The 27,059-nt window shown below is 41.4% G+C and overlaps 1 protein-coding gene across 1 annotated transcript in view; it reads left to right on the top strand.

Annotated features, from left to right (window-relative positions):
• LOC136858631 (myrosinase 1) overlaps positions 1–27,059 on the top strand; it is an 81,263-nt gene that overhangs the window by 46,167 nt on the left and 8,037 nt on the right. Inside the window, exon 8 of the mRNA XM_067138333.2 lies at positions 5,115–5,263. Coding sequence (XP_066994434.2) covers positions 5,115–5,263 — 149 coding nt within the window. The remainder of the gene's footprint in view (positions 1–5,114; positions 5,264–27,059) is intronic.

Genomic DNA, 27,059 nt, shown 5'->3' with positions numbered 1-27,059 from the left:
CTGACCACAAGTCATCTCATAATTCTGCAAGCCTTCGGGCTGAGCACCGGTCGCTTGGTAGGCTATGGACCTTCGGGGCTGTTGTGCCACGGGGTTTGGTTGTCTCCTTTTTTAATGTAGATTGTTTACCTCGTGAATCAGTGACGAGTCCGGTTTAAGATTATTACGAATTTCAGCCATTCACAGTTGCCTATCACCACATGAACCGGACATATTGGCTTTATCTATACTGTTAAAAAATGATAGCGGGAGTCATGCCGACATCCGAGTTTACTCGGGCATGGAATGGAAAAGGATAAAAATGTTGATCGGCAAGGTGGTGGTATACAATTTTTAATCATTGCGTTGTGTGCCAAAAGCCTGGATTCAGTTCGAAACCTCTGTACAGAGCTCATGTGGAGTGAATGCGATGGTGATTCGTCGCTGGTGTTAAGCCTTGACCAGGCCCCTTGGTACTATTCAACACGAGAAGGTTATGTGAGAAGACCGGGTTTCACCCTCTCCTTTCCTACAACCATATATCACTTCATTCATTTCAGTTTATAAATTTCGCTGATGACTTTGACGTCAGGAAGGGCATTCCGTCGTAAAAACTCACTAGTCGCCATAAGACCTATCTGTGTCGGTGCGACGTAAAGCCCGTAGCAAAAAAAAACCTCACTACAAAGATTCATCTACTTCCTACCCGATCCCGTAGAGAAAAGGGACGAGGGTTGGACACACATACACACACACTTCTGGCTTTGATAACGGCTTTACAATGTGGCATTTTTGTATAGCTAGAGCCCTGCGCGGATATACAAAGTATTATCCGCTCCGCATCTGCATCCGCGAATGGTTACCCGCGGATATTATAAATATTTAACTACAGTATATTACATCTAAGGTACTGAAACGGATGGTTTGTTAACACAATACAACATGCCTCATACCTGGCACCAAAACCCCAACAGTCACAGGTTTATGAGGGATTTTCTCTTGCGACAACTAACGACGTACAGTATTGACCTTCCTTCCATTAATTGCGAGTAGGAGCCAGTTAGTCCTAGGTCAGATTTACGGAATTGATGGTCTCAAGTCTCTTTATATATCAACATTCTCCCACAACACTGTCAAGGATCGCCTAACCATGAGCAAAAATACGAATATATCAGTAAAATTATCCACAGTGTCATACTAACTTCGCGGATATCCGCGGAATATAGCTTTAAATCCCGAGTCAAGCAAGAGATATTTTTTATTTCGATATATTTCACCTTTTCAAACTAGTGGAGGATTTAACAAGAGTATGTCCCAAATTTGGCAATTTTTGCTCTACATGAACTAAAATAACGGGTATTGGAAAATGAAGTACACCGTGTGAACTTGCAATGAAATTTACTACAAGAAACGCCTTATGCTTTTTCTTCGTAACTTACGGTTTTTGAGAAATTTCAGTTTTCTGTAGTCGCCTTCACTGACGAATAGGCTACTCATTTCACCCGAAAGTAGATCTCACGTGAAGCCATGTTCATTATTCGTGTAAGGTCGCTGTTTATTTTTAACAGGACAACTGAAGAAAGAGGCTCCAGCATTAGCAACTCCTGGCCTTTGGTCACAGGAGACCCGGTTCGATTCCTGGCGGGGTCGGGAATTTTAACTACAATTGGTTAATTTCGCTGACACGGGGGCTGGGTATATGTGTCGTCTTCATCATCATTTCATCCTCATCACGACGCGCAGGTCGCCTACAGGAGTCAAATCGAAAGACCTGCATCTGGCCAGCCGAACTTGTCCTCGGACACTCCTGGCACTAAAAGCCATACGCCATTTCATTTCATTAGCAACTCCTGAAGATAGCGGAGGGTGTACTTTAGCTTGTATAACCATATAAGTAGCAGGGGCGGTGCGTCATTGAGGGCTAAAGGGGTTTAGCTCCAACAGGTTTTCGGACATGAAGAGTTTGGAAATTTTATATTATTTCTATTTTAGATAATTAATGAGACCAAATTAATGCCTGAGTACCACTGTTCTGAAGTAATTCATGATATGAGAAAATGACAGTGTGTTTGTATTACATGTTTCGTACGCTTATCCTGACACTGGGGCTAATTCGCTCTCAGTCCTCCAGTGAGTATTGCTAATTGTTTTGAAGGTCAGTGATCCTTTGAAGGAGTGAAAATTTCAATTAATTTTAAAATGTCAAGCTAGGGGCTAGCTTTGACACGCCCACAATAAAAGAAAAGGACAATGTAGACGAAGCTCTAATGGGGAGTGCTACGGCGATGTTATTGCAAATTCACGTATATTCTTCCAACCTCAAATAACATGTTCTGGTGATCATTTACAGAGTGAAGCTTTCGACACGTTTCGAATTTTAGTTTACAACCCTCTTTTAGCAGTTGCGGAGTGGATAGATTTTATTAAACAGTGATTAGTATGTAATGTTTAAAATAGTTAATAGTATTTTATTATTAGCATGCATTACAATCAAGCATGCTTAACTGACCTGATACAGCCAAAAAACATGTAATGACAAGGTTTAATATGGGTGTATATACAACAGCAGAAGAAACAAAAACTACAATAACAATAATATTAATAATATTAACATATCATTATCATCATCAGCCAATTCTATCATTACATGTTGTGGCCTCTTTAAGTCGTGAACCCAGGTAAGTCTTTAGCAGAGCTTTCCAGGTAGAACGGTCTCGAGCAGTTCTCTGCCAGGTAGCACCAGCTATTCTCTTGATGTCTTTATCTCTTTCTCTCCAAAACAATCCACATTCACAGATCGATTCGACACGGTTGTACACTCTCTGCAGTTCTTTTCGCGATCAGTGTTGAACCATTCATTAGACAATTAACTTTGAAGCTTCCAGGAATACAACTAGGTGCAACGTTCTTACAAGCGCATGTCAATGCGGACGACATCACTGTTATCTTGACACAGCCCAAACAGCTCGAAGACTTAAGATTGGTCACCGACGACTATTAACATCATTCTGAAGCAAAAATTAATCCACACAAATCTTCCATACTACCATTTGGGCCCTGGCCGACACAAGATCACTGGATTCCCTCTGCCGAAACACATAAAATCCTCGGAATAACATTTTCTGCGAATTTGACTCAAATGATAGATGACAACTGGAGAAAATTGCTCAATACAGTTCGCGCTGTCCTATTTGCTCAACACCTTCGAAACCTCAATATATGTCAAAAAGTCTGGACAGTTAACACCTTTGCACTAAGTAAACTGTGGTACGTCGCGCAGATTTTACCTCCACCACCTATAATAGTCAAGAAAATGGATCTAGTTATAGGGTATTACCTATGGAGAGGTCACCACTACAAGATAGCCAGAACACAATTGTACCAAAGCATTAAGTGTGGAGGGTTAGGACTAGTTTCTGCAGAAACTAAATGCACTGCACTTATCGCGCGAAATATTATTAATTGTGAGTGCAGACCTGATGACGATTATGCTAAGGCGGTTCTGAATAATATTATCTGAAGCGTGGCCTTTCTCACTTCCCATCATCATTCGCCACTGCATTTCAAACGAGTTTTGCGCTTTGTAGGTAACCTTCCAAGAATTTTAATAGATCCAACTTCAGTTGTAACAACAAAATGAATCTGTACCCATATAATGAACCAGAATATTAAACCACCTCCAATAAAGGCAAAGTATCCTTCACGACACTGGAAACTAATATGGAATAATATTGCTAATAAATGGATTCCTCTCCAGTGGAAAACAACTTTATACTTAACAATAAATGAAACTATACCGACAAAGGATAAGTTATTTCAACACGGACGGTCTGACTCCAATATCTGTGAACATTGTCAACAAAGAGATACATTAATACATCGTGTTAAGTCTTGTGCAAGTGCGGACATACGGGCGTGGTCTTTCGCAAAAATATGCAACATACTCCACATGACTCCAAATCCCATCGACCTCTCAACATAGAATATGCTTTCCTCCCGGCCACGGTCAATAACGCAGTTTTATGGCTCACTGCAGCAACTATTCACTTCATTATGGAACATCGACGGAAACCAAGACAACTGAACTTACGATCGTTTCAGCAATACATACGGATGGAAAGATGGACATATAAGTGCAATCAGAAGATGTCAACAGGGTTCATTATTATATCAGTTTTAATTCATGGCGTAACAGTGTTTGAATATTTTAATTCTTAGATCAGTATAAGGTGTTAATGTGCCACGGACTACTTAAGGAACCGACAAAAACAACCAAAGTTAAAATGTGATCAGTGTTTGACATAATTTTGTTTAGCATTAAGGAACTAGGACAATGAACTTCAGAGTGTGTATGTCTTCAGTTTTTTGTGTACATTGTACATGTTTATTGTAAAGGTTAATATAGTAATAAAAAGGTGTTGAATAATCCCATCAATCTGGCGGTCTTCCTCTAGGCCTTCGATGATTTCTTGGACTCCATTCTAACACTAGCTTCATCCACCTGTCCTCTTCCCTTCGAGAAATACGTCCAGACCATTGCCATTTTAAGCTGGCTATTCTTTCAAGAATATCACTAACTTTAGTGATTGATCTGTTGTCATCTGCTCTCTTCTTATCTTTCCTTGTAAAACCCAGCATTGACCTTTCCATGCCTCTCTGCGCTGTCCTAAGTCTCCCTTTCGTAAATTCGTTCAGTGTCCAGCTCTCGCAACCATAAGTCAGCACAGGTAGAATGCACTGGTCATAAACTATTTTATTCAGATTTACTGGCATATTCGATCTGAATAGAGTTGAGTTTCTTCCGTACGACTGCCATCCTAAGTCAAACTATAACATATAACAGTGCAATAATAATAATAATAATAATAATAATAATAATAATAATAATAATAATAATAATAATAATAATAATAATACCCACATTAGCCCCACCTGCCATTTGAGCCACGAGCCGCTACTGATAAGTAGATATTTTAAATAATGTAGATCACGTATATGTAAAGCAAAAGACTATTAACAAAGTTCATCAAATAAGAAATTTAATATTCCCAGTCAAAGTTTACTACTTAACTGTGTTATAAAAGGAATGTCATACTGTGAACACGGAAAGTCAAATCTTCTATTAATTCAAACAGGTACATACGACTTCTACGGACTCAACTACTATACTAGTCACCTCGTCACCCAGATGGAGACTGGAAATAATCCATCTTCGGACCGAGACAGTGGTGTGACCAGCTCCTTTGATCCAACATGGCCGCCGTCCGCATCAGACTGGCTTAAGGTGAGTTTAATTGAGGAAAATTAGAAAAGGAATATCGTTGCTGCTTATTAATATCTAGGAGTTAGTATAATGAGTATTTGCTCAGTTGGCTCGATTTCATGTCCTGCCACAAATTTAGAACCGGTTTGAGGAATGGGATGAACTCATATTCATGTAACACAATTGAAAAGAAAAACTGGTTCTAAATTTCGCTATCGGTCATAGTAGAAATATATTGTTACGAATAAAACACTGTCTGTTTTGTCAATTTAATTTCAATTTAGGATTACCTAATTAGTGAACACACGCACACACAATTGTAACCAACCACGAATGATCACACCCCACTAATTGCTGTCTATTTACAAGTCTCACAACAGAGCTCCAACTGGGCAGCCCTTACCTGGCACGGGCTATAGTCACTTCACATACGCAAAAGCTGCAGGCAGACAGGTTTGAACACAGAACTGCTGACCAACACGTCTGCTCCTTGGCTCGACTCCCAAAAAAGGTCGTCACCCACAAAGTCAACACAGTCAATTCACGTGGCCGTTCCACACAATGAAATACTCAGAATTGACAACCAAACAGCAACAGCTTAACAGCGCAAACGAGCGCAAACTTAACCGCACCACTCTACTCACATCAACTGTTCCACACACAGGCGCCAAGTTCGTCTACAGTTTACGGCAGTACACAGACAGTACTCCAAGGCAGCACACACACACACACACACACACACACACACACACACACACACACACACACACACACAGTACCCTGCTCAGCAATCCAAGACAGTGCACACTGTACTCCGCTCAGTAAACGACTATGACTCCGGTGGAGTAACAATAGCCACCACTACTGCCGTCTCAGTCCAACTACTCCTTTTTATATTCTGATGATGGACTACATTTGGCTGAAGATCAGTTTGGATTCAGACGAAATAGAGGCACACGAGAAGCTATTCTAACGTTACGATAGGTTATAGACAAAATGCTAGACGTAAGAAATCCTTTGTTTATTGCATTCGTCGATTTAGAAAAAGCTTTTGATAATGTGAACTGGAATATGTTAATGAAGATTATGACTAGTGTTGGTCTAGATTTTAGAGATAGACGAATAGTATATGAACTCTATAACAACCAAAGAGGCATCATAAACATAAATGGTGAAGTATGGGAGGCTTATATAAAGAAAGGAGTACGACAGGGATGTAATTTGTCACCAGTGTTGTTCAACCTGTATATTGAGAAAGGCATTGAGGAATGTAAAGAGGAAATGGAAGAGATAAAAAGATAAATGAAGTAGAAATCAAAATCATAAGATTTGCTGATGACATAGCTGTCATAGAGGAGAACGAAGAGAAACTACAAAGTGCATTAATAATGAATAAGATAATGAGAGATAAATATAACATGAAAATTAATACAAAAAAGACCGAAATTATGGTATGCAACCGCCAACATATTGCAATCGACATCAGAATTAGTGATATACCACTAAGGCAAGTAAATGTCTTTACCTATTTAGGAAGAAAAATCACTCCAGATGGCAAAAGTTCAGTCGACATAAAGAGCAGAATTGCCCAAGCAAAGATTGCTTATTACAAGAAAAGGATACTCCTTACATCAAGGAATTTAAATGTGGAGACTAAGAAGACATTTATTAAGTGCTATGTCTGGAGTGTGGCCTTGTATGGCTCAGAAACATGGACTATTAGTGCATGTGATAAGAAACGTCTGGAATCATTTGAGATGTGGTGCTGGAGGAGGATGGAAAAGATCTCACGGACAGCAAAACTCACAAATGAAGAAGTTCTTCGACGAATAGATGAAAAAAGATCCTTTTTAGCAACAATAAGAGAAGAGACCAATTAATTGGCCATCCCTATAGGCACAATGATTTCATAGTTAATGTCATGGAAGGAATGATACAAGGTAAAAGAGGAAGAGGAAGAGGAAGACCTAGACTGCAATATGCAAGACAGATCAGAGATGACGTAGGAGCAGGCTCATATGTGGAAATGAAAAGATTAGCAGATTACAGAGAAGAGTGGAGAAGACGAATTGCTGCCAACCAATCTTAGGATTGAGAATTAAGAGAGAGAGATGGAGTACTAGAATCTTCGTGGCTCAGCTAGAGGCGGAACATTCTAGTTGCACCTTTCAGAAGGCACATACGGAAACCAGACGAAGAAAATAAAAGAGGAGAGGCTGCGAGGTGCCCCTTGGCTAGCTGGGGGGTCCGTAGTCTGGTTTAGTTACCCCTTCCAGGAAATGTCGAAGAAATGTCACGTAACAAAACTTCAGGTTGCTACGGAAGAGGCGCCTAAGATGCGGTTAATTTCCTTTCCTGCGTCCTGACACTCTATGATATGGCAGATGCAAAGCAAGTCAACGCCTAGTGTTGCATCTAGGAACATGAAGTGGAACATGCGAACTGTCCACTCAGTTCATGTGGTACTTTTATACCAGACTACCCTCTCTACAATTGCGGGGTGAATAGTAAGTCACAATTCCCATAACATTGGGGAATATCTCGTAGTCTGTTGAAGTGAGAAGTACACTGATATTCATAAAAACTGAACACCTCGAAAGACTAGGGATAGGAAGTTCATATTCACAGGACATGTTCGTTACTATGTTCTGCAGAAACGATTAGCTTTTCAGTCACCTAGGTTCAGCACGTGTCCTGTTGCCTAGTGGGACCGCACTTGGTTCCACAGTTCATCTTTGGTGGTTGGCAATGGGTCACAGTGCCGCACCCGTAGTTTCACCATATCCCACACATTTTTGATTGGCGACGAGTCCGGTGATCGGGCGGGTCAGGGCAACAGTCTGACATCCGGTGACAACAAGAAGGCACGTGTTCGTGCAGCAACACGTGGCCGCACATTATCCTGCTGAAATATGGCGTCTGTGGTGTCGTGCAGAAAGCGTATGGCTACGAGTCGCAGAATGTCATTCACGCAGATCAAACTGGTCACAGTGCCCTGGACACGCACCAACTGTGATTTATGGTTTACCCAATTGCACCCTACGCCATAAAGCATTGATTTGGCGCTGTATCCCTTGTGCACATGCAGTCAGTGTGATGTCTCTCCCCTGTCTGAGGTGAACCAAAATGCGGCTACCATTTTCAAACAAACACAACCTGTATTCGTCCGAAAACACTATCTGCTGCCATTCCTGTCCCCATTGACGTCGTTCCATACACCATTGCAGTCTAGCATGTTTATGCACGTTAGTCAAAGATAGGCGGAGACGTGGACGATACGCCGCTAACCCAGACCGTAATAAACGGCGACGGACTGCCACTCCTGATATTGTACGAAGTATTACACTGTTCCACTGTTGCGTCAGAACCGAGGAGGACGCAGATGTGTCCTGCAATGCCATTCAGATGAGGTGTCGATCTTCTCTGGGTAGGTGGATGAGGGGTGTCTGGGTGGTGCAATCCATCTCGTTGTGTTCTTAGGCCTTCTGTGAACGATTCTGTACACACCCGTTGCACTGCCGATACACTTCGTCCCACACGAGCAGCAGTTTCCTGGATGGATGCATCACGTTCTCTCATGCCAATAATGCGTCCTCTTTCAAACTCACTCATTTGACGGTACGGTTCCCGCATTCAAGGCATCTTGCACGTCCGCTTAAGTCACACTAATCGATTACCTTCGGTTTATAACTATAACGAGAGCCGCAGGCACATTTTACCAGTCGGTGATGGTGCGCGGTGATATCGACGTGGATCTTGAACCTGAGGGACGACATGGTTCAAATGTTAATCAATTCTTCAGAACATATTAATGCACATGTCCTGTGAATATGAATTTCCTATCTCTAGCTTTTCAGGTGTTTTGGTTTTTATGAAAATGATTGTATATCCAAAAGCCTGTTTCTGATCGACTTACCAATACTAATATACCTCACCAATATATTCTCGAAATTAAGATTTGTTTCGAGGTCACCGCACGCAGCAAAAATGTTTGAGTGACGACCTCGTGAGGAAACAGTACAGAACTTTTATAGGCATAACTGTCCGACTCGTTGGCTGAACGGTCAGCGAACTGGCCATCGGTTCAGAGGGTCGTGGGTTCGATTCCCGGCCAGGTCGGGGATTTTAACCTTAATTGGTTAATTCCTGCGGCACGGGGGCTGGGTGTATGTGTTGTCTTCATGATCATTTCATCCTCATCACGACGCGCAGGTCGTCTACGGGAATCAAATAGAAAGACCTGCACTTGGCGAGCCGAACCCGTCCTGGGAATCCCGGCACTAAAAGCCGTACGACATTTCATTTCATAGGCATAACTCATGCAAATTCTGTACGGTTCTTTTTCATAAATAGTAGCTTGAATGCTTTGCTTGTCACATTGTCAATGTGCTTCTAAAATGCTTGTAACTCATCAATGTTAGTCTCACAAAGATCATTCACGTCACTCACACGGACTGCTCTGAATTACCTAACAAACATATTGCAACCACTAATTTATTTTTATTTTATTTTTTGTTGGACAAGATGATCTCATTTTATTTAGTTAGTTATTTATTTCTACCGAAGTGGTGCCAGATATTAAACAGTTCCATGTCACATGGGAGAAGTTTTGTATCAGATTCCTTACCTTTAAATCATCAGCCTACACTCGTCGGTTACTACTTTAAAGGAGCAAAGGAAATTCGTTTACAATATAAAGAAGACTGGACTCAGAAATGACCCCTGTGGGACACAATATTTCTCAGAAAATATGCGCATGTCCTAAGAACGTGAAGCTATTCATCACGATGTCCAGATACTACAAGAAACCGAGCTCGATAGCTGCAGTCGCTTAAGTGCGGCCGGTATTCGGAAGATACTGGGTTCGAACCCCACTTCGGCAGCCCTGAAGATGGTTTACCGTGATTTCCCATTTTCACACCACGCAAATGCTGGTGCTGTGCCTTATTACGGCCACGGTTGCTTCCTTCCCACTGCTAGTCCTTTCCTGTCCCATCGTCGCCATAAGACCTGTCAGTGTCGGTGCGACGTAAAGCAACTTCTAAACATTTCAGATTCTACAGAATGAAATAATAACAATATATGTATTAGTAGAATCAGATACTGATGCGTGTTCTCATTTTCAGACACACACCATGTCTATTCCTCTGCCAAGCGTCTAGACTGCCCTTCCCTAGTCCTGTAAATAGAAGAAACACTGCTTGAAATCTTCAGTACATCGTTACACATGCTAAAATGACAATGTGGATGCACGCACTATGGCAATTCTCTCACCAAATACACGGCATGATGTTTTGATTTTGTCCGCAGGTGGGCACAGCCTGTGTTGGATGAAAGAAAACTTCATACAATTGAAATCAATAATAGGATGCACACAATATTATTTTCATTTCATAACGAGAAAGTAGCGAGGACGGATGCAGGTGCAAATAGATGGGAACAATTGCAGGAGGGCACTCGGAATGAGTTGATAAAATCTATTAGGAATGAACTCGGAAGATGTAGCCGTACTTACAAACCGGCTTCTGTGGTGGGGTCATGTGAGGTAAATAGGGAAGATAGCTTATAAGGGGGAATTATGGACTCGGCCATTGTGGTTAAGAGGAGTAGAAGAAGACCGAGGCGACAATGATTAGACGCGGTTTGAAATGATTAATGATGAGAGTTGTGAAACTAAATGAGTCCAGAGAGTTAATTGGAAATACGGGGTTGTGAAGATGCCTCGTTAATTCACAGAGGCTTGCAGATTGAATTCTGAAAGTCTATAATGAAGATGAATTTGAATGATTGAGTACTACAATGTGTTTTAGGAATAAAGATTCTTGAAGAGTGCTCTCGAAGAAGTTCAAAGTATGCATATTATATTTTATTTCGGACAACTGATCAAAAACAGTGCGAGTATTGTGAGCAGAATATCTCTCAAAATGCATAATCTTAAGAGCCCCATGTTATTTCTGCAGGTACAGCACAACACATGGTAGTGGCGTGCACTGAACCCCATCTACCGCTGGGGTAAAGAACTTTGTATTAACATTTTCTAATTTCCTTAGCACACGTTTTATAATGTTTAAAATATTGCGAACATCTAAGCCAAGCCAAGTACAGCTGTCTCGAAAAACCGCTCGCATTACTGCAGTCCAGCTTCTCCATCGAGCTGGGTTTCCTTGCCGGCCCAAAAGAGAGCTACCCCAGCGAAATTTAAGGTCGCTTGGATGACGCATGCACTTGAAGCTTCCTTATCCTGGGAGTGGGACGGAACTGTAGGCCCTCCCCCGACAGAAATTTACGGCGAAAGGCCAGCTAGCTAAGGTAAGGTAATGCTAGTTTTAATACTTGACACCCGAAATCTTCAGCGCCACACACTAGAGGCTGCAAGAAAAATATCAACATCGTAACAGTATAGCCACTTGCACATCGTCTTGCTATTAAAGAAAAGAGCCAGCATATGAAATTAATTGTAATATTGAAGAATATATTTTAGTCTTGGGTTTCGGCATGTATAAAGATTTTTCGAGCAATTCATTGATGGCATGTGGAGAGTATGTGTTCAGAAAGCCGCAGAAAAATATTTAGGTTGCCCAGCTTGAACACACGAAGTAAAAGAATTTTGTATTTGGTTGTCTGTGATGGTGGTATATAGTGAAGTTTTGTAGTATTCCTCTTGGATTACGGGTGAAGGTTTCGCGAGTTCTGTGGTATTCTTCATGAATATAACGTGTGTATACGTCGTGCCAAATATTTCCCCCCGTTTGTAGTTGATGCATGTACACTCAGTATGCGAGTGAAACTATAAAACTTCAGAACGGTAAAATGCCAGTTACATTTGGCTGATTAGTTTAGATTAGGCTTTTTAAGTAAAAAACAAATAGTCCCAATGTATTTTTGTGAAAACTACACTGTACTATCACGAAGCGTCACCGGATGAAACTGTAAGTACACTGTTTAAAATCTGCTATAGATTAAGTTATGATGGTGTCGTCACTGCCGTGAATATCAGTTTGGAAATATGTGCGAGCTTGTGGTTGAAAATATTCTTGAAAGATCTTTCTCAGGTAGATCTTTCCACGAAAAATACAGCCTAATAAAATGGTAATGTTGACTTTATAGAGCGTAGTGGGGCTACGATTGTTTATATTTTTAAAAAAACTTTTTTGCAACTGGGGTAAATAATATGTCCACCGCACGCCACTGTCACATGGCAATTTCTGCACCATGCAGTGGAACTTCGTCTAAATTGTATTTCCTGTAATATGGCCGTATAAATGAAACCACCTTTTGTGTTGGAAAATTAATTCACGAAAGGACATATGAGGGTGTGGGTACATATTCACTAAATTATTTTCAACCATACTCTTCAGTGAATCATCAGCCCTTATCACTTCTGGTACAATATTTACATACTTCCTCAGTTGTTAGTAGAGCTCTTCATAAAATGTACCAATGTACCCCCCCCCCCCCGATACATACTGCAAGTAGTTAACGGAGGCGGTAGCAACAATGTAAACAATTCTTCATCAGATTTATTTCCTTCATACCTTTTCATCGGTGAGAACCTGCTATGCATGCTTTTGCTGATCATGTCAATCACTACAGAAAATAAGTCTCGTCTGTAAATATCTTCTGAACTACTTTCCTGGTTTCTCATACTCGAAAACGGGGTATTTTTCCTTCCTACGTCGAACTTGCTATAACTCTTTGGCAGTGCCGAGATCATCAGATGTTAAGATGTCACCTGCATTCTTTTCACGAATTATTCTTTTAGATTCAGTAGTATAATAAGCGGGTTCGGGCGCCACCTCCACCTCAGGCTCCCAGTGGCCACCTCCACCTCCACCTCAGCCAGAGGCCTCCCAGATGCCTCCTCCACCTCCACCTCAGCCAGAGGCCTCCCAGAGGTCTCCTCCACCTCCCGCGGGAAATTTGAATTTGTAAACAAAGCCACGTGCTTTTTGACAGCTGTCATCGACAACAACGCATCGCTAACCTCAGTACTGCCATCTTGACGGGCCTAAACCTCAGTAGTGCCAACTTAACCTAACTAGCGCGAGGTAAACAAAGCCACGTGCTTTTTGACAGCCACGTGCTTTTTGACAGATTTGTAAACAAAGCCACGTGCTTTTTGACAGCTCTCATCAACAACAACGCATCGCAAACCTCAGTACTACCATCTTGACGGGCCTAAACCTTAGTGGTACCAACTTAACCTAACTAGCATGAGGTAAACAAAGCCACGTGTTTTTTTGACAGCCACGTGCTTTTCGACAGATTTGTAAACAAAGCCACGTGCTTTTTGACAGCTGTCATCGACAACAACGCATCGCTAACCCCAGTACTGCCATCTTGACGGGCCTAAACCTCAGTAGTACCAACTTAACCTAACTAGCGCGAGATAAACAAAGCCACGTGCTTTTTGACAGCCACGTGCTTTTTTTGACAGCTGTCATCCGCCATCTTTAAACTACAGAGCACCGTGCTGCCCTCTTTCGTCACCTGTCATCGGCAGTGCTGCCATCTTGACGGGCCTAAACCTTAGTGCTACCAACTTAACCTCACTAGCTCGAGATAAACAAATCCACGTGCTTTTTGACAGCTACGTGCTTTTTTGATAGCTGCCATCCGCCATCTTTAATCTATAGAGCACAGTGCTGCCCTCTTTAGCTACTTACCTTTGAAATGTGGTGGCGGATAATTTGAAAAATGCTTTTCGACAAGCAGCCATCTTTAATCCAGAGAGAACAGTGCTGCCCTCTATGTGGTGGCGGCAAATTGAAAAATTCCACGTGCTCTTGTTTGAAAACAAACTCACGTGCTTTTTTGACAGCTGTCATCTGCCATCTTTAATCTATAGAGCACAGTGCTGCCCTCTTTAGTTTGAAATGTGGTGGTGGTAAATTCCACGTGCTCTTGTTTGGAAACAAAGCCACGTGCAGCTGTCATCCGCCATCTTTAATCAACAGAGCACTGTGCTACTATCATGCGGGCAATTTCATCACCTGTCATCCGCCATCTTTAATCCACAGAACACCGTGCTGCCCTCTTTATGGCTACTACCTTAAGCACGTAGTAGCGGACAATTTGAAAAGTTCTGTTAGCTATCATCCGCCATCTTTAATCAAGAGAGCACCGTGCTGCCATCTTTAGCTAGATACCTTTGAAATGTGGTGGCGGCAAATTGAAAAATTCCACGTGCTCTTGTTTGGAAACAAACTCACGTGCTTTTTCGACAGCTACCATCCGCCATCTTTAATCAACAGAGCATAGTGCTACCCTCTTTGTGATGGCGGCAAATTCCACGTGCTCTTGTTTGGTAAACATAGCCATGTGCAGCTGTCATCCGCCATCTTTAATACAGAGAGCACCGTGCTGCCCTCTTTATCGTAGTAGATGTAAATTCGTCACCTGTCATCCGCGGTGCTGCCATCTTTAGCTAGATACCTTTGAAAAGTGGTGGCGGATAATTTAAAAAGAAAAATTCTACAGCAGCCCTCTCTCGACGCTAATTGCATAAGATGGTGGCTATACATGACTCCTTAAGGGTGCTTACGCAAGATGGCTGCTATACACAGGTTCTTATGAGACGCCCTTGGGATGCTTGCGCAAGATGGCAGTTATACATGGCTCCTTATGAGATACCCTAGGGATGCTTGCGCAAGATAGCGGCTGATCTTATGGGATGGCTTAAGGGTCCTTGCACAAGATGGCTTGAGACGCCCTAAGGATGCTTGCGCAAGATGGCGGACACAAGATGGCAGCTATACATAACTCCTTATGAGACGCTTTAAGGGTGCTTGCGCAAGATAGTTGCTACTCTTAGCTTAGAGGCTAACGTGTCGTGATAGTTCGATTCATTAAATTTAGGGCTTAAATGCAAAATGTTAAATATATCGAAAACGGTGCACCGTAGAGCAAAACGGACAAAATTTTTCTGCCTAATACCTAGGTTCGCAGTATGAGGAACAAGAAAATCATAGTCTAATGATGAGATCAACGGTTCGGTTCCTACTTAGGCCCTTTGGCATTTGCTCTGTTTTAGCTTGTATTGAAGCGAGTCTTCGTAACATGATCAGGTCTAGCTATGGTAGAGAGTATAACGTACCGTGCAGGTTCGATTCATTAAATTTGGAGGCTTAAATGCAAAATGTTAAATATCTCGAAAACGATGCATCGTAGAGCAAAACGGACAAAATTTTTCCGCCTAATACGTAGGTTCGTAGTATCAGGAACAAGAAAAAACATAGTCTAATGATGAGATCAACGGTTCGATTCCTACTTAAGCCCTTTGGCATTCGCAGCTATCTATTTCTACAAGATGGTGGCTGCTCTTATGAGAAACAAGATGCCTTGAGACGTCCTAGGGATGCTTACGCAAGATGGCAGACACAAAATGGTGACTATACATAGCTCCTTATGAGACGGCCTAGGGGTGCTCGCACAAGATGGCGGCTACTCTTATGAAGAAAGCTAGCTTAGAGGCTACTGCGCAAGATAACAGCTGCTGTTATGCATGTGGTGGAGGGCAATTTGAAATTCTATGTGCTTAATCAACAGAGCACCCTGCTGCCCTCTTTAGCTGAAATGTGGTGGTGGATAATTTGAAAAATTCTTTTGACAGCTATCATCTTTAAAAACAATGGCGACTATACATAGGCTGTTAAGGTCTTATCATTCTCCTCCTCCTCCTCCTCCTCCTCCTCCTCCTCCTCCTCCCCCCTCCTCCTTCTCTACCTCCTCCTCCGCCTCTTATGTCAAGGCATAGCTTTATATCGAACAAGTTTAAACCTGCATCGCGAAGGCAAGCGTGTGCAGCGATAACATTATTGTGCATGTTTAGACTTTCGAAACATAAGAAGAGTAGAATCAAACGCTGTACTCGATACGACATGTGATCAGAACATTGATTGATGCGTTCAGAAAAACAAAATAAGTGATCAAGACTAGAATCGAACAATGTACTCAATACATCATGTGTTTAGAATATGTCAGGGGATACGCTTGTTCTAAGAAGATCAGATTGAAACATAACAAGACTAGAATAGAACACTGTAATCGATGTTGTTAACTTCAACATGTGATCAGAACATTGATTGATGTGTTCAGAACACAAAATAAGTGATCATGACTAGAATCGAACACTGTACTCGATACAACATGTGATCAGAACATTGATCGATGTGTTCAGAACACGAAATAAGTGATCAAGACTAGAATCGAACACTGTACTCAATACAACATGTGTTTAGAACATGTTAGGGGGTACCCTTTTTCTAAGAAGATCAGAATGAAACATAACAAGACTAGAATCGAACACTGTAATCGATGTTGTTAACCTCAACATATGATCAGAACATTGTTTGATGTGTTCAGAGCAAAAGTACAATTTTGATGATTTGCTTAGTGTAAAATCAAAAACTATGGAAACACACTGTGCACATATCGCGTAGCTAACTCGCTCAGTAAGCAATATTGCAAAACTACAACTTCAATGATTTGCATAGTGTAAAAATCAAAAACACACTGTACCCATACTGCGCAGCTAACTCGCTCGGTAAACGATATAGCCAAAGTATAACTTCAAATTATTTACCTTCCATCATTCGTCTTGTGTGTAAAAATCAGTCGAACAAGTTATCGCATAAACATGGCTGAAAAAAAATCGTGATAGGGTATGGAACCCAGGGGTTACATCTTATCAGAAGGGCAAAAAGGATGAAAGGACTCTTCCTCCTCCTTACCGCACATTCCTTGGCTAAAGGGCTAATGGGCTAAAGGGCTAAAGGGCTAAAGGGCTAAAGGGCTAAAGGGCTAAAGGTGCAACAACCTCATCGATCGCTATCAGCAAGAACGCTTGTACTTTGTTAAGTGTAGAAAATTAATCTTTATTTGTAAATGGTTTCATGTTCAGAACAAGGAATGGAAAATCCCCGAGGTGTGATGAGTTACGTTTTTCGAACTAGTGTTTGGAACACTGAACTTTTCAAGATGATAGCAGAGAGTTTAGCAATGTTCTGTTGTTGGATTTTAAATTCCGCGCTACAACATGCATAAGGTGGTAGCCTTGAGGTTTACCGCCGTAAAGATGGCAAGAGTGATGTTAGCAATGTTCTGTTGTTGGATTTTAAATTCTACGCTATAACATGCATAAGGTGGCAGCCTTGAGGTTTACCGCCGTAAAGATGGCAAGAGTGAGGTTAGCAATGTTCTGTTGTTGGATTTTAAATTCCCCGCTATAACATGCATAAGGTGGCAGCCTTGAGGTTTACCGCCGTAAAGATGGCAGCAGTGAGGTTAGCGACGCTCTATTGTCCTTCAAAGTGAGGTTAGGGTTCGTCAAGAAGACAGCTGTCAAAAAAGCACGTGGCTATGTTTACCAAACAAGAGCACGTGGTCGTGACGTCACGGTCACGTAGTATGTTGCCTCAGCATGTAAAGTTCAATGTCTACACCTACGTAGTTAACACTCTGCTATGTTCACAAGATATTTTACACATAACTATTCTTTATGCTTTAAGTTCATGCACATAGGCTATGCTAAGATAGCAGTACAAACACATGCGAACTTTGTACATCTAATGGAATAAGTTTAGTACTGTGTGCATCATGGATACATGATGTGTGCACGCATTTAATCTTGACTATACGTAATGCTGCTGCTTTGTTTACAAGATTTTTATACATTGCTATTCTTTATGCTTTAAGTTCGTGCACGCACAAGCGATACTCGTACGCTCTAGCAGGAGAAGTATAGTACGATATTCGATACATACATTATCGATAGGTGATGTGTACACGCTTTAGAACATAGCTCATCTTTATGCTTTAAGTTCGTGCACAGGGGTTTGGGATACACAAAAGCGATTGCTACATGCTCTAGCGGAAGAGGTCTAGTACGATAGTCGATGCATGTAAAATCGATAGGTTATGCTAAGATAGCAGCACACTTACATGATTTTAGCACAATCTAGTGGAAAAAGTTTAGTATGAGTAGCAGCACACTTACATGATTTTAGTACAATCTAGTGGAAAAAGTTTAGTATGATAGTCGTTTCGTGCAAAATCATTAGGTAATGTGTAAACGCTTTGAAACAAGGCTATTCTTTGTACTTTAAGTTCATGTGTATGAGTTATGCTAAGATAACAGCACAACCTAGCGGAAGAAGTTTTGTACGAGAGTCGATACATGCAAAGTCGATAGGTAATGTGTACACGCTTTGAAACATGGCTATTCTTTGTACCTTAAAGTCATGCGTATAGGTTATGCTAAGATAGCAGCACAATCTGGCGGAAGAAGTTCAGGGTGATCTGTACACGCTTTGAAACAAGGCTATTCTTTGTACTTTAAGTTCATGCGTCTTAGTTATGCTTGCGATAGTCGATGCATGTAAAATCGATAGGTTATGCTAAGATAGCAGCACACTTACACGATTTTAGCACAATCTAGTGGAAGAAGTTTAGTACGAGAGTCGATGCTTGCAAAATCATTAGGTAATGTGTACACGATTTGAAACAAGGCTATTCTTTGTACTTTAAGTTCATGCGTCTTAGTTATGCTAAGATAGCAGCACAATCTACCTGAAGAAGTTTTGCACGAGAGTCGATACATGCAAAATCGATAGTTGATGCGTACACGCTTTAAAACATGACTATTCATTGTACTTTAAGTTCATGGGTATAGGTTATGCTAAGATAGCAGCACAATCTAGCGGAAGAAATTTAGTACGAGATTCGATGAATGCAAAATCAATAAGTAATGTGTACACGCTTTGAAACATGGCTATTCTTCGTACTTTAAGTTCATGTGTATAAGTTATGCTAAGATAGCAGCACAACCTAGCGGAAGAAGTTTAGTACGATATTTGTTGCATGCAAAGTCGATAGGTAATGTGTACACGCTTTGAAACATGGCTATTCTTTGTACCTTAAGGTCATGCGTATAGGTTACGCTAAGATAGCAGCACAATCTAGCGGAAGAAGTTTAGTACGAGAGTCGATGCTTGCAAAATCGATAGGTAATGTGTACACGTTTTGAGACATAGCTCTTCTTTGTTCTTTAAGTTCATGCGTCTTAGTTATGCTGAGATAGCAGCACAATCTACCTGCAGAAGTTTAGTACGAGAGTCGATACATGCAAATTCGATAGTTGATGTGTACACGCTTTGAAACATGACTATTCATTATACTTTAAGTTCATGGGTATAGGTTATGCTAAGATAGCAGCACAATCTAGCGGAGGAAATTTAGTACGATATTTGATGCATGCAAAATCAATAAGTAATGTGTACACGCTTTGAAACATGGCTATTCTTTGTACTTTAAGTTCATGTGTATAAGTTATGCTAAGATAGCACAACCTAGCGGAAGAAGTTTAGTACGATATTTGTTGCATGAAAAGTCGATAGGTAATGTGTACACGCTTTGAAACATGGCTATTCTTTGTACCTTAAGGTCACGCGTATAGGTTATGCTAAGATAGCAGCACAATCTAGCGGAAGAAGTTTAGTACGAGAGTCGATGTGTGCAAAATCGATAGGTGATGTGTACACGCTTTGAAACATGGCTATTCATTGTACTTTAATTTTATGGGTATAGGTTATGCTAGGATAGCAGCACGATCTAGCGGATGAAGTTTAGTTCGATGGTCGATGCATGTAAAATCGATAGGTCATGTGTACACGCTTTGAAACATAGCAATTCATACTGCTGCTCTGTTCCCAAGACTTTTAAGCATAGCTAACCCTAATACTGCTCTTAACGACGTCGAGCTAAGGATTGATTACGTGACCGTGACGTCACGACCACGTGCTCTTGTTTGGTAAACATAGCCACGTGCTTTTTTGACAGCTGTCTTCTTGACGAACCCTAACCTCACTTTGAAGGACAATAGAGCGTCGCTAACCTCACTGCTGCCATCTTTACGGCGGTAAACCTCAAGGCTGCCACCTTATGCATGTTATAGCGGGGAATTTAAAATCCAACAACAGAACATTGCTAACCTCACTCTTGCCATCTTTACGGCGGTAAACCTCAAGGCTGCCACCTTATGCATGTTATAGCGTAGAATTTAAAATCCAACAACAGAACATTGCTAACATCACTCTTGCCATCTTTACGGCGGTAAACCTCAAGGCTACCACCTTATGCATGTTGTAGCGCGGAATTTAAAATCCAACAACAGAACATTGCTAAACTCTCTGCTATCATCTTGAAAAGTTCAGTGTTCCAAACACTAGTTCGAAAAACGTAACTCATCACACCTCGGGGATTTTCCATTCCTTGTTCTGAACATGAAACCATTTACAAATAAAGATTAATTTTCTACACTTAACAAAGTACAAGCGTTCTTGCTGATAGCGATCGATGAGGTTGTTGCACCTTTAGCCCTTTAGCCCTTTAGCCCTTTAGCCCTTTAGCCCATTAGCCCTTTAGCCCATTAGCCCTTTAGCCAAGGAATGTGCGGTAAGGAGGAGGAAGAGTCCTTTCATCCTTTTTGCCCTTCTGATAAGATGTAACCCCTGGGTTCCATACCCTATCACGATTTTTTTTCAGCCATGTTTATGCGATAACTTGTTCGACTGATTTTTACACACAAGACGAATGATGGAAGGTAAATAATTTGAAGTTATACTTTGGCTATATCGTTTACCGAGCGAGTTAGCTGCGCAGTATGGGTACAGTGTGTTTTTGATTTTTACACTATGCAAATCATTGAAGTTGTAGTTTTGCAATATTGCTTACTGAGCGAGTTAGCTACGCGATATGTGCACAGTGTGTTTCCATAGTTTTTGATTTTACACTAAGCAAATCATCAAAATTGTACTTTTCTCTGAACACATCAAACAATGTTCTGATCATATGTTGAGGTTAACAACATCGATTACAGTGTTCGATTCTAGTCTTGTTATGTTTCATTCTGATCTTCTTAGAAAAAGGGTACCCCCTAACATGTTCTAAACACATGTTGTATTGAGTACAGTGTTCGATTCTAGTCTTGATCACTTATTTCGTGTTCTGAACACATCGATCAATGTTCTGATCACATGTTGTATCGAGTACAGTGTTCGATTCTAGTCATGATCACTTATTTTGTGTTCTGAACACATCAATCAATGTTCTGATCACATGTTGAAGTTAACAACATCGATTACAGTGTTCTATTCTAGTCTTGTTATGTTTCAATCTGATCTTCTTAGAACAAGCGTATCCCCTGACATATTCTAAACACATGATGTATTGAGTACATTGTTCGATTCTAGTCTTGATCACTTATTTTGTTTTTCTGAACGCATCAATCAATGTTCTGATCACATGTCGTATCGAGTACAGCGTTTGATTCTACTCTTCTTATGTTTCGAAAGTCTAAACATGCACAATAATGTTATCGCTGCACACGCTTGCCTTCGCGATGCAGGTTTAAACTTGTTCGATATAAAGCTATGCCTTGACATAAGAGGCGGAGGAGGAGGTAGAGAAGGAGGAGGGGGGAGGAGGAGGAGGAGGAGGAGGAGGAGGAGGAGGAGGAGAATGATAAGACCTTAACAGCCTATGTATAGTCGCCATTGTTTTTAAAGATGATAGCTGTCAAAAGAATTTTTCAAATTATCCACCACCACATTTCAGCTAAAGAGGGCAGCAGGGTGCTCTGTTGATTAAGCACATAGAATTTCAAATTGCCCTCCACCACATGCATAACAGCAGCTGTTATCTTGCGCAGTAGCCTCTAAGCTAGCTTTCTTCATAAGAGTAGCCGCCATCTTGTGCGAGCACCCCTAGGCCGTCTCATAAGGAGCTATGTATAGTCACCATTTTGTGTCTGCCATCTTGCGTAAGCATCCCTAGGACGTCTCAAGGCATCTTGTTTCTCATAAGAGCAGCCACCATCTTGTAGAAATAGATAGCTGCGAATGCCAAAGGGCTTAAGTAGGAATCGAACCGTTGATCTCATCATTAGACTATGTTTTTTCTTGTTCCTGATACTACGAACCTACGTATTAGGCGGAAAAATTTTGTCCGTTTTGCTCTACGATGCATCGTTTTCGAGATATTTAACATTTTGCATTTAAGCCTCCAAATTTAATGAATCGAACCTGCACGGTACGTTATACTCTCTACCATAGCTAGACCTGATCATGTTACGAAGACTCGCTTCAATACAAGCTAAAACAGAGCAAATGCCAAAGGGCCTAAGTAGGAACCGAACCGTTGATCTCATCATTAGACTATGATTTTCTTGTTCCTCATACTGCGAACCTAGGTATTAGGCAGAAAAATTTTGTCCGTTTTGCTCTACGGTGCACCGTTTTCGATATATTTAACATTTTGCATTTAAGCCCTAAATTTAATGAATCGAACTATCACGACACGTTAGCCTCTAAGCTAAGAGTAGCAACTATCTTGCGCAAGCACCCTTAAAGCGTCTCATAAGGAGTTATGTATAGCTGCCATCTTGTGTCCGCCATCTTGCGCAAGCATCCTTAGGGCGTCTCAAGCCATCTTGTGCAAGGACCCTTAAGCCATCCCATAAGATCAGCCGCTATCTTGCGCAAGCATCCCTAGGGTATCTCATAAGGAGCCATGTATAACTGCCATCTTGCGCAAGCATCCCAAGGGCGTCTCATAAGAACCTGTGTATAGCAGCCATCTTGCGTAAGCACCCTTAAGGAGTCATGTATAGCCACCATCTTATGCAATTAGCGTCGAGAGAGGGCTGCTGTAGAATTTTTCTTTTTAAATTATCCGCCACCACTTTTCAAAGGTATCTAGCTAAAGATGGCAGCACCGCGGATGACAGGTGACGAATTTACATCTACTACGATAAAGAGGGCAGCACGGTGCTCTCTGTATTAAAGATGGCGGATGACAGCTGCACATGGCTATGTTTACCAAACAAGAGCACGTGGAATTTGCCGCCATCACAAAGAGGGTAGCACTATGCTCTGTTGATTAAAGATGGCGGATGGTAGCTGTCGAAAAAGCACGTGAGTTTGTTTCCAAACAAGAGCACGTGGAATTTTTCAATTTGCCGCCACCACATTTCAAAGGTATCTAGCTAAAGATGGCAGCACGGTGCTCTCTTGATTAAAGATGGCGGATGATAGCTAACAGAACTTTTCAAATTGTCCGCTACTACGTGCTTAAGGTAGTAGCCATAAAGAGGGCAGCACGGTGTTCTGTGGATTAAAGATGGCGGATGACAGGTGATGAAATTGCCCGCATGATAGTAGCACAGTGCTCTGTTGATTAAAGATGGCGGATGACAGCTGCACATGGCTTTGTTTCCAAACAAGAGCACGTGGAATTTACCACCACCACATTTCAAACTAAAGAGGGCAGCACTGTGCTCTATAGATTAAAGATGGCAAATGACAGCTGTCAAAAAAGCACGTGAGTTTGTTTTCAAACAAGAGCACGTGGAATTTTTCAATTTGCCGCCACCACATAGAGGGCAGCACTGTTCTCTCTGGATTAAAGATGGCTGCTTGTCGAAAAGCATTTTTCAAATTATCCGCCACCACATTTCAAAGGTAAGTAGCTAAAGAGGGCAGCACTGTGCTCTATAGATTAAAGATGGCGGATGACAGCTATCAAAAAAGCACGTAGCTGTCAAAAAGCACGTGGATTTGTTTATCTCGAGCTAGTGAGGTTAAGTTGGTAGCACTAAGGTTTAGGCCCGTCAAGATGGCAGCACTGCCGATGACAGGTGACGAAAGAGGGCAGCACGGTGCTCTGTAGTTTAAAGATGGCGGATGACAGCTGTCAAAAAAAGCACGTGGCTGTCAAAAAGCACGTGGCTTTGTTTATCTCGCGCTAGTTAGGTTAAGTTGGTACTACTGAGGTTTAGGCCCGTCAAGATGGCAGTACTGGGGTTAGCGATGCGTTGTTGTCGATGACAGCTGTCAAAAAGCACGTGGCTTTGTTTACAAATCTGTCGAAAAGCACGTGGCTGTCAAAAAAACACGTGGCTTTGTTTACCTCATGCTAGTTAGGTTAAGTTGGTACCACTAAGGTTTAGGCCCGTCAAGATGGTAGTACTGAGGTTTGCGATGCGTTGTTGTTGATGAGAGCTGTCAAAAAGCACGTGGCTTTGTTTACAAATCTGTCAAAAAGCACGTGGCTGTCAAAAAGCACGTGGCTTTGTTTACCTCGCGCTAGTTAGGTTAAGTTGGCACTACTGAGGTTTAGGCCCGTCAAGATGGCAGTACTGAGGTTAGCGATGCGTTGTTGTCGATGACAGCTGTCAAAAAGCACGTGGCTTTGTTTACAAATTCAAATTTCCCGCGGGAGGTGGAGGAGACCTCTGGGAGGCCTCTGGCTGAGGTGGAGGTGGAAGAGGCATCTGGGAGGCCTCTGGCTGAGGTGGAGGTGGAGGTGGCCACTGGGAGCCTGAGGTGGAGGTGGCGCCCGAACCCGCTTATTATACTACTAGATTCCACACACATGTTGCTTGGAAAACAATGCAGTCAACTCAGTTCTCACGCTCCCGCCTTCAAGTGAAAAATTTAACCAGTCTTTCAACAAAATTGACAAAATTCGCGAGGCTGTTTGAACGGCGTAGGACCGTGTCTGCTTGCTTGTTTTAATGAGGCTCTATTTCTTTTGCTGAACACGTTCGTGAACGAGTGAGTTCATATAAACAAGCAACGTTCATCACGATTTATTTTGCTTCTTCTTCTTAGTGGTCTTGATTTTTATTTCTAAGAGGAAGCGAAACCGGACATCCGTATTGTACCGTACCCAGGGGTAAATACCCTCTAGGACGATGCCTCCATTCCTGTATGAACATCCGACTGACTCAGGGTTGGGCAGAGTGTGGGTAGGTTGTCGGTTGGGTCAGGATAAAAAGTCGAAGTTTAACTCTAAAATCTCAATCAATGACAGGAAATGGATGTATAACACAAATGAGAAACATTCATAGGGGGTAAGATGGATTTATTGATAAATATCCCCGATCATATTACAAGAAACAATTAAATCAAGAAAAAATAAATGTCAAAATGAACTCAAAAATGTAGAAAATAAATGGAAATCAAAACGTTACTTGAATGATAAGACAAATTTTGACATCAAATCAAGTTCAACAAAGAACATTTATATACATCAAGACTGAGCTCCTTCTTATAGTCCATTGTTTATGTTGTCTGGCAACAAGTGTACGCAAACACTGACATGTAGTATTTCCGTATGGAGTTACACACTATCGCATCACAACGATACGGTTTCCAAATTTAAGTTAAATCCGAGAGTCGCCGAAATACAACTGTTAAATAGAAATTACATAATAAAGAAAAGTTACGACGAAAAGGAAAATAATTAAGACGCAATGGACGCTATGTAAGTTATGCAAAATACTAGGGGCATATCCTACACTATATTTACAACAATTCAAATAATCAAACTAAACACATCTATATACATCGGATATCGAGTAAAGTCTTAAATACTACACAGATTCTAATGTGAAACCCGGTTCACTGCAAAAAATCTAGACAGAACTAGATAAACCACCAATACTTCAGCACTCGGGCTGTTCCCTTTTAAAAACAGCGAGACAAGGTATACAATCACAAATAACAATGTAAAACATCAACCTGTAAGAGAAAAAACATATAAATAACCCTTGATATCACGAAGAAAGCAATGGGCAACATCGCCACCTTTTGCTGCATTCGAGCGCTCAACAGCGCGGTCATCCGTCATGTACTTCCGGGTAGATTACGAGCTAAAAAGAAATGTTGAACTCAACACTATGCTAAAGTTTTGATTCTGTCTCCCGCGGCTGTCACAGGGAAGTCTCGTCTCCTTCATGCCTACAGATAAACACAGGCCAGAAACCAGCTTGCCATGAGATAACGCCTTTCGCCGGCTACACGGAAACTCACGTATATTCATACCTTCTTAGCATGCTTTTACCATTGAATATCATCAGACTCAATAGTCTGGAATTAATACTGTCCATTCTGATCACAATATACACTTAGAAGACACTTAGCAGGTACACACATCTGCACAATATTCTTTCTCTTGTCAGGCATACAATCATCCTGCATCAATACATTATAATTCGGCATGCAATTTTTATCTCATTATTTCTCACAAATCCCATTGGCCTTCCACATTATGAGACTCAGTTCGTGTCCTTTACAGACCATCAGGTAAAACAGAATCCAACTTAACACATTGCTGTCCGTCCAATCTGACGTATAACTGGCCCCTATGGCCGGAAGGTTTTGGCAGAGACATGGAGTTATTGCAGGGTATCATATCTGTCCATTTTAAAGTCTTTGGTGAGATTTTAGATTTCGGTTCATTCTGGTATTGATATCTGTTTGATTCCTCCACCATATACGCCAACAAATAATTCAAATGAACAACTTGACATCACAACCTATATTTTCAAGTTCACTCGGCGAAATTTTAACGCCAGGCGTCCACGAGAAAGACTCCAAAAATAGTATAATATCCTGTTAGGCCACTCACTGCCAGAAATAGGGAGAATATTATCAACAGTACTTACATCTAGACCATCTTTGCTATCTGAAGCATCAGGTCAGTGCTCACATGGTGCAATAAACGTGTTATTCAACGCATCACTTCCACATAAATGCATGACACTAGCACTAGAATTATCATTAGAAAATTCATCTTCACTCTCCTCATAATCACGGGAAACTTAACAAATTATCAGCGTATAATTCATGTATAATATCACCAGGAGTCAGTCCACTGTTTTTGTTTACCGGGGCTGTCATTTTTGTTTACTAGCATTGATGGATACACGGAATATATTCGAAGGCAAAAATAAATGCAACTGACGCACTAAAAC

The sequence above is a fragment of the Anabrus simplex genome, chromosome 1 (assembly GCF_040414725.1).
Source record: "Anabrus simplex isolate iqAnaSimp1 chromosome 1, ASM4041472v1, whole genome shotgun sequence".
NCBI classification, from domain to species: domain Eukaryota; kingdom Metazoa; phylum Arthropoda; class Insecta; order Orthoptera; family Tettigoniidae; genus Anabrus; species Anabrus simplex.
The sequence above is the reverse complement of the archived record's forward strand: the minus strand, read 5'-3'. Positions and strand labels throughout refer to the sequence as shown.